The 8,713-nt window shown below is 40.6% G+C and overlaps 1 protein-coding gene across 1 annotated transcript; it reads left to right on the forward strand.

Annotated features, from left to right (window-relative positions):
* The first annotated feature begins 6,034 nt into the window (after positions 1–6,034).
* Positions 6,035–7,790, forward strand: LOC140862267 (uncharacterized). Its single transcript, XM_073265271.1, has 3 exons — positions 6,035–6,142; positions 6,222–7,065; positions 7,339–7,790. Exons 1-3 carry the CDS (start codon positions 6,035–6,037, stop codon positions 7,788–7,790), a joined length of 1,404 nt encoding a protein of 467 aa, XP_073121372.1.
* Positions 7,791–8,713: the final 923 nt, after the last annotated feature.

The raw sequence follows: 8,713 nt of genomic DNA on the forward strand, positions 1-8,713 counted from the left end.
TGCTATTTTCTACTACATGTCATCCTCAAACGGATGATCAAACTGAAACCGTTAATAGAACGTTAGGAACTTTTTTGCGTACTATAATAAAAAAGAATTTGAAGAATTTGGAGAAATGTTTGCCTTTTGTTGAGTTTGAATATAATCGTAGTGTTCATTCTACTACGAATTTTTCATCTTTTGAAATTGTATATGAATTTAATCCTTTAACTCCGTTGGATTTAATGTCTTTGCCTATGAGTGAAAGGGTTAACATGGATGGTAAGAAAAAGGCTGAGTTTGTAAGAAATTTGCATGAGAAGGTTAAAGCGAACATTGAGAAGAAGAACTTGCAATATACAAAGCAAGCTAATAAAGATAAAAAGAAGGTTGTGTTTGAACCGGGTGGTGATTGGGTGTGGTTGCACTTGAAAAAAGAGCGGTTTCCGAAGAAGTGACGCTCAAATTTATTACCTAGAGGCGATGGACCTTTCCAAGTCTTGGAGCGGATCAATGATAATGCCTACAAATTAGACTTGCCAGGTGAGTATAATGTAAGTACTACTTTCAATGTTTCTGACTTGTCGTTGTTTGATGTAGGTTGATAATCGAGATTTGAGGACAAATCCTTTTCAAGAAGGGGAGGATGATGCGATCATGGATGGTTCGCATGTTTATCACATAGCCAAGGATCCGTTGGAAATGCCAAGAGGACCAATTACGAGAGGTCGAGCTAAGAGATTCAAAAATGCGCTTCAATCGTTGATGATAAATTGTCAAGAAGGCATTGGAATGATTGAAGATCACTTTGGTTACAATATTATTGAATTCCAAAGAAGTCAAGAAAGTGGAGAAAATATCAAAGCAAATACAAAAATAAGTGACATGGCCCAAGAAGTCCGCGCGCCCGCGCATCCGAGTGATTTTTGAAGTTGTTGGACAGATGCCCATGCGCGCTCACGCCATATACCTCGAGCGCCTGCGCCGTCTAAAGAATTTTGAAAATGGGATTTCCGAGAGCCATGCGCACCCGCGCCTTCACGTTTTACACACATTTCGGCGTGTTTATATGTGTGCGAGACTTTTTGATATTTTGGCATTATTTTTCCTTTTTTAAGTCTTTTAAATTTACTAGGAAACTTTTAGAAGATGTCTTTAATATCTTTAGATATATTTTTGCGATATCTTTTATTATTTTGGGATGTAATATAAATACATTATTTTTGTTCATTAATAACAAAATTCAGATTTTGATTATATTCAAACCTTAAAATTCTCTCTAAACTTTTATTGAGCTTTTGCTTAACCAAAAATCAAACTTATCAAAGTTTTAAACTTTGTGGCGTTTGTCGATTTTTCTTCTTTGTGGATTGTCAAAAACAAGTTTTCTGAAGGTTCCGTTGAGATCAATTGTTTTCTTCGTGAATTTTTTTTGCTAGTTTTGTTGTAAGCTAGAGGTGGATTTTCCAAATTCATTACTTGTTTCAAGATTGGGCAAATTATTTGATTTCTTTTTGTCTATTGGATTCAGGTTACGATTCAATATAATCGTGTTTGCTTTTCATACAACGAGAATTCATATCACCTAGCCTTGCCACGAACGAGCCAAAAGATAAACTTCCCTCAAATAGTGTAGATTTTCGAAAAAAATGGGAAGGGGAAGAGATGGTGAAACGACCCTAACCTCTACTTAAAATTAATAATTAAATAAAATACGGATTTTCAAAAGTTTTCGGCATGACCTAAATATTTTGATTAAAATCCGCATGTCTCAGACAGCAAATTAAAAACACAACCAAAAACTCCGATAAATAAGATAGGCCGAGAAAAGAATGGGAACCTAAGAAAATGATTCGACAATTCAAACATTCAAAATATTCAACAATTACTGTTTACATGGAAGCAATCCATTCTTCAAGTCACTACTTTGCATTCAATCAAACAATAAAATAAAAGACTTTAAAGTGCTAAAATAAACTTTTGCGGAAGACTGGCATGGTCAGAGGGATGTGACGTGCTCGCATCGCAGTCCGCTCGATAGTCCTGCCCCTCAATCTCAATGATAACCTAAACATGCACCAAGTAGATGTAGTGAGCCTAGAACTCGACCAACACTTAACCAAATTCATTTCCACTTGAACCGACATATTCCTAACATCCTAAATTATTTCCAAACCCGAGCCCTTAACCAAAACCCGAGTTTAACCCTGTTTTAAAAATTCATTTCCGGACAGCAAGAACAGAACTCTAAAATTATGCACCTATCTATTCAAAGGCCTAGAACTCAATCAAAACTTAACCGAATTAATTCCCTCTTGAACCGACATAATCCTAACATCTTAGACTAATTCCAAACCCGAGCCCTTAACCAAATCATGATTTTAACCCTGCTTTAAACATACGTTTCTGGACAACTCACACATCGTCAAAATTCTGCTCTAGTCTTAACTCATCACCTTTCTCCAAAACTTGTCCATTTAACTCCCAATGTTTCAAACCAATAAACTAGGACCATGACCAATACTTAGACACATCTCAAACACCAAAGAATTACCCCTCACAAGCTTAACTTGACTCGGAAAAATTCAGTCCTTAGAACAAGTCAAAAATCGAGCCCAACTCTTAATCCATTCACAAACTAACCTCGACTCATCCTAAGCACTACCATGTGAGCTACATTCTCGCCCATGGTAGCTCCTAACCCACCATCCAAGCAACACAAACAACATTCAAAATTTTGAAACAATCAAGGCACCATATGTGACGCCTATAATCCATAAATTAAATTTCATGTCTAAATTAGTTTTAATGTTTAAATTCTAAAATTTATAGTAATTTATATGATTTAAATCTCATTAAAATTTATCTGTTTGATATTAAAATTTTAATTGTTTAAATTGCTTGAATTGGTGACTTCCGGCTTTGGCGCGCGGCAAAGGCGAACACGGCGGAAAAAATCCTTCATTTTAAATTTAGGTGACCTAAATTTCTAGAGAGGTGAGGAAAAATAAAATAAAAAAATTTATTTTAGAATTTCCATTCAAGAAAAATCGTGTAAGCGCATTTTCGCGCGTAATTCTTTAAATTTCCCAAATTAGCCTTTTTGGACCCGGACAAGTGAAATTTCATTCTTGGCATTTAAAATGCAAGGTTCTAGACTTAGATTTTTTTAAATTAGAGGAAATTCTTCAAGCTAAAATTTTAAATTCAAAACTAGCACCTTTTTATGGTCAAAAAGGTACCTTTGACTAGTCCTACTCTCACACTCACACCTATACATACATATGTATATTATATTACATACAAACTTAAACCCTATCACACCTAATCTCTCCTTAGCCACCTCATACTTTCCCACACTCCCATCTTCACGCCTCATCTCCCTCCTCCCCTCTTTTCTCACGTTTTCTCTATTTTCTTCCCTCTTCCCTTCTCTCTTGCTGCCGGCTGACTCCCCCTTGCCTCCAGCCGCCGTGCAGCCACCTCGGGGCCACCATAGGAAGCCTTAGTTGCTGCTGGTCGTGACCCTTCAGCAGCATTACCCTCCATTTTTGTTGATTTCAAGCTTGAGGCAAGCTTTCTTTGGTTTCTTTCTTTAAAATCCAAGTATAGATTATAATATCTTGACTTATCTTGAAAATTTTGTATTTTTGGACAAAAAATTGGTGTTAATGTGTGTGTGTGTGTGTGTTCGGCCATATGGAGTTCTAGGGGGCTCGGGTTTGGCTTGATGCTTTTCAACTTCTAGTTGGTATTTTGAACTCATGCAAATGAATTGTTAGCACTTGAATGAAATTTACATGGCGAAGTGGAAAAATTCAGAATGTAGCACGTTGATTTTGATCCATATTTATGTGTATTTGATTGATTTTAAGTTGCACATGGTGTTAGCCAAGTTATTTAATGCATATGCTTTGAAATGATATAAATTGTGTTGAGTTTGTGGCGTTTGAATTGAAGTTTTGAGGATATGGATGAAGAGAGTGGAGGGGCTGCCCATGAAGTGTTCTTGGGTCTTAAACATGTGTTTGGATTGAGATTTGGATGGATTATGGGGCTGGTTGCTAGAAGGTTTGGTTGGGTTGTTAGCTAGTAGTGTTTGGAAGGGTTAAGTTAAGTGTTTCGTTCAAAGGGAGATGTTAAGTGGAGTCGAGCTAGGGCCTTGTCCAAGGGTCATATCTGGTCATTTAGGGATCCTTTCAAGTTACTTGGATGGGTTCTTGAAGTGTTAGGGCATGAGGAGTGAAGTTGGTAAGCCATACCCTTAAGAGAGCCAAAACAGAAATTTTATCATCGCGTCAAGTCTAAGGAAAATGGGCCTGGTGAGGTCAGTTCTGGAGGTTTGTACAGGGACTACCTCTGATTTTTTTAAAGTATAGGATGTTAGGATCGTGTCGGTATAAAATGGGCCTATTTCGTATAAAAATCGATTGGGTTATGTGAATTTTAATTTTGAGTGATATGAGCAGATTTTTCCCTTGTTTACGGGCTGTCCGGGTGTCTAAGTTTATGAGTGGGTTTGGACCATTGTGAAAATATAAATACTAGTTATTAGAGTGTTTTAAGTTGTGTTTGAGGTGCCAGTTTGAACGGAAAGTCTTTTGGATTAATATAGGATGAGTTATGGATTTTATAGGTCGACCGCCCGAGTTTGTCCCTTGAAAGCGCAAACTTAAGTAAAATGGAGTAAGACCTTAAATATAGGGTGCTCCCCTACACTCCAATCATCCATAAAGATTTATGATGTGCAATCTTTTGAGTTTACTTCATTTACATTATTCAATGCCTTTTTATTCGCGTGTCTGATTTCAAATCTACTTAAGTTTGTAGTCCCGAAGGCTTGTATTAAAGAATGTTTGTAAAGGTTTAAATGTTGAATTGAGAAGTGTTAAATGAATGGAAAGTTTAAGAATGAAGTGATTTGGTTGTGACTTGTACGTGCAATGTTGGGTCGGGGGATGCCCTAATTCACTTGCCAAATTACGTGTAGTACGAGGTCGAGATACATCTCGGTTTCCCTACTAAATAGACGTGTAGTACGAGGTCGGGAGCAACCTCAATTTCCCTACCAAATGGACGTGTAGTACGAGGTCGGGAGCAATCTCGATTTCCCTACCAATTAAAGGGCAATGTGGGGTTCGGAGAAATCTTGGCTTCCGTGCCGGCATTGTATACTATAGCCATCGATCGATCGAAATCATAGTCACAGTCGAGGATCCAAATTTAAAAGTAATAGTAAAGGATAAATGTTTCATGAATGTGTTTTCCATCGCATGTTGCCATTGTTCTTACTTCGGGCATGTCTTGACTTTATTCCTTTCGCGCGAGATTCATTAGTCTATTGAGCACTTTTTTAGTATTATGCATTATTTTGAACCCTTGTTGTATTATTTAAATCTTGCTGGGCTTTTAGGCTCACTATTATGCTTGGTGCAGATGAGCATTTGGATGAGGCTGCGGGGCAGGATTTCCAGGGCCCATAGGTGTTCGGAGGCACACCCTAACCATTGCAGCTATTTTCTTTCCGCATTTATGTTTATGAAATAATTATACTGTGTCTATTGTTGTTTCCCCTTTTTGTAGCAGGATGTGATATTCCCTGCAATTTATTGTTGGCATGTAAACATTAAATACTTTTGTCCTTTCATCTGTCTTTGGACTAGATATTGTTTTGCATGCTTTGGGTTGGATGTTTACCTCGGGTCAAGGATTATTTAAACTGCTGTTTGAGGCATGTGGTTTTATTATTCAAACAAATAGGTCATGCCAAAAATTTTTTAAAATTTTCCGCATTTGCTTTCTTTATTTAGAAGTTAGTAGTTAGAGTCGTTTCAGTTGGTATCAGAGCACGGTCATTGGGCTTGGGTCGTGCCTACCTCTGAACACTGGGACTCGGGAGATCTTGCCTCAAAGTCTGTAAGATTTAAAATTTTGCTATCTTTGACTGTTTAAATGTTGAAAATAAGAGTTTTAAAGCCCTTGAGTATATAAAAGTTTAAGAAACCTTTTTCCTTTAGGCATAAAATTTAAGTGTGGAATTTGAACTTGTGTACAGATGGCCGCTCGTCGTGGACGTCCTCCACATCCACCGCCTCCACCGCCACCACCACCTCCACCACTGCCACCGCCTCCACCTCCACCAGCTATGGATGTTGGGACTCAGGTGCTAGCTGGATTATCCCGCATCCTTGAGCAAACATGTGGATGCTCCTAGGGCTGGACTGGGGACCGTTTATGAGCAGTTTAGGAAGATGGATCCGAAGGAATTTGCTGGCACTAGTGATCCGTTGGTAGCGGAGGGATGGATTCGTTCGCTGGAGGTGATCTTTCGCTATATGAAGTTGGGAGATCCAGATCGAGTGCGGTGTGCTGTTTTTCTTCTCCAGGATGATGCCGCCCTCTGGTGGGAGGGAGTGGAGAAGACTGTGGATCCGGCTACCCTACCTTGGACTGAGTTCAAGAGACTTTTCTTTGAGAAGTATTTTACCGGGGATGTGAGGGCCCGTTTGAAGACGGAGTTTATGAGTCTACGACAGGAAGATTTGTCAGTGGCTCAGTTTGTGGTGAATTTTGAGAGGGGCTGCCACTTTGTGCCCTTGATTGGAGGCGATGAGGAGGAGAAGCTCCAGCACTTTATTGTGGGGCTACGACCCGCCATCCGTCGCGATGTACTTATGGTGGAGCTAGCTGACTATGCTTCTGCCCTTAGGAGGGCCTTGAGGTCTGAGCAGACACTGAGAGATATCAGCGCTGAGGCGCAGGGTAAGAGGCCATTCCCAGCTCATGGTCAGCAGCACAGCAAGAGGCCGTACCATGGACCACCGTGTCACCAGGGGAATCAGGCCCACAGACCCCAGGGGCATCAGGCCCACAGACCCGCTCCTCCCACGACTGGGGAGAAGCCGATTTGCAAGAATTTCCACAAGGCGCACTTTGGAAAGTGCCTATTGGGAGCTGGAGTATGCTACCGATTCAAGAGGCCAGGACACGTGATAGAAGATTGCCCAGAGGCTAGGAGGCCCGCGACTGGGCGAGTCTTTGTGATGCAGGCTAAGGAGGCCGACCCTGATACCACCCTGATCACAGGTAATACTTTAAGCATCTAAGTTAAATCGGTAACTTAAATTTATTTGTGGATTTATGTCGGTAAATTTTTTTAAGTAAGAATTTGGTTATACTAAGTGCTAGATATTCTTGAGTTATTGGGGAATTTGCGTTAGATTTGTGTGTTATTGCATGATTTTGGTTGGATACTAGTTGCATGCTTAGAATTATGAGAATGGATTGTATTTGGGTGAACATAGATTTAACTTGAGGTTAGGAGACCCAAATGCTATGTTGTAACTGTGGTTTTTGCAGGAAGAATCTTAGTAGTTGGTGTAGCCACCAAGGCATTATTAGACTCGGGGGCTACACATTCTTTTATTTTTGAGGCGTTTGTGCTCAAGTGGGGTATTCAGCGAGAGGAGTTATTGGTGGGATTCTCAGTAATTATCCCGTCATGGGAAGAGCTGACCACCAAGAGCTTAGTCAAGAATCTTGAGCTTCTCTTGCAGGGACAGAAAGTGGTTGTAGACCTGATAGTGTTGCCCATGCCCGAGCTCGATCTGATTCTTCGGATGGACTGGATGGTGAAGAATGCAGTGGTTATTGATTTCCAGCAGAGATCAGTATTGGTTAGACCGGAAGGTGTTGAGCCTTTCTGGTTTGAGGCAGCTAAGAGTCGAAGGAAGGCTAAGGTCATATCTTTTCTACAGGCGAAACAACTTGTGTCGGAGGGCTGTGAGACATTCTTGGCAAGCTTGACCTAGACAAAAACGCCAGTTAGACCCATGATTACAGATGTGGATGTAGTCCGAGATTTTGGAGATGTGTTCCCGAAAGACGTTGGAGGTCTTCCGCCCGATAGGGAGATTGAGTTCTCTATCGATTTGGTCCTGGGTACCGCACCAATTTCTAAGGCACCATACAGGTTAGCGCCTACGGAAATGAAGGAGTTGAAAGAGCAGATTCAAGAGTTGCTAGATAAGGTTTTATACGCCCTAGTTTCTCTCCATGGGGCGCAATGGTTCTCTTTGTAAAGTAGAAGGACGGGAGCCTAAGGCTGTGTATTGATTACCGGGAGTTGAATGGGGTGAGTGTGAAGAACAAGTACCCATTGCCCAGGATTGAAGACCTATTCGATCAGTTGCAATGAGTCTCCATATTTTCGAAGATTGATCTTCATTTCGGGTATCATCAGCTGAAGGTGAAGGATTCAGATGTATTCAAGACAGCGTTTAGGACTCGTTACGGTCACTACGAGTTCCTTGTGATGCCGTTTGGGTTGACGAATGTGCCCGCGGTCTTCATGGATCTCATGAACCGCGACTTTCAGCCATGTTTAGACCGGTTTGTTATTGTATTCATTGACGACATCCTCATATACTCCAAGGACCAAGCAGAGCATGCCCAACACTTGAGAACAGTCCTTGAGGTGCTCCGTAGTCAGAAATTGTTTGCTAAGTTCGACAAGTATGATTTTTGGTTGGAGAGAGTAGCATTCTTGGGTCATGTAATCTCCAAGAGTGGTGTAGAGGTTGATCCCTCTAAGGTCCAAGCAGTGAAAGAGTGGGCTATATCTAGTAATGCCTCAGAGATTCGGAGCTTCCTTGGTTTGGCAGGCTATTATAGGAAGTTCATCAAGGGCTTTTCGTCTATTGCAGTGCCCTTGACCGCATTGACCAAGAAGAAT

Source organism: Henckelia pumila, chromosome 4, assembly GCF_033568475.1.
Source record: "Henckelia pumila isolate YLH828 chromosome 4, ASM3356847v2, whole genome shotgun sequence".
NCBI lineage: Eukaryota > Viridiplantae > Streptophyta > Magnoliopsida > Lamiales > Gesneriaceae > Henckelia > Henckelia pumila.

Coding starts and splice junctions, on each gene's coding strand:
- LOC140862267 (XM_073265271.1), top strand. CDS start 6,035: ATGGCCGCTCGTCGTGGACGTCCTCCACATCCACCGCCTCCACCGCCA. Junction 6,143..6,221: donor CTATGGATGTTGGGACTCAG/GTGCTAGCTGGA, acceptor GTTTATGAGCAG/TTTAGGAAGATGGATCCGAA. Junction 7,066..7,338: donor TGATACCACCCTGATCACAG/GTAATACTTTAA, acceptor TGGTTTTTGCAG/GAAGAATCTTAGTAGTTGGT.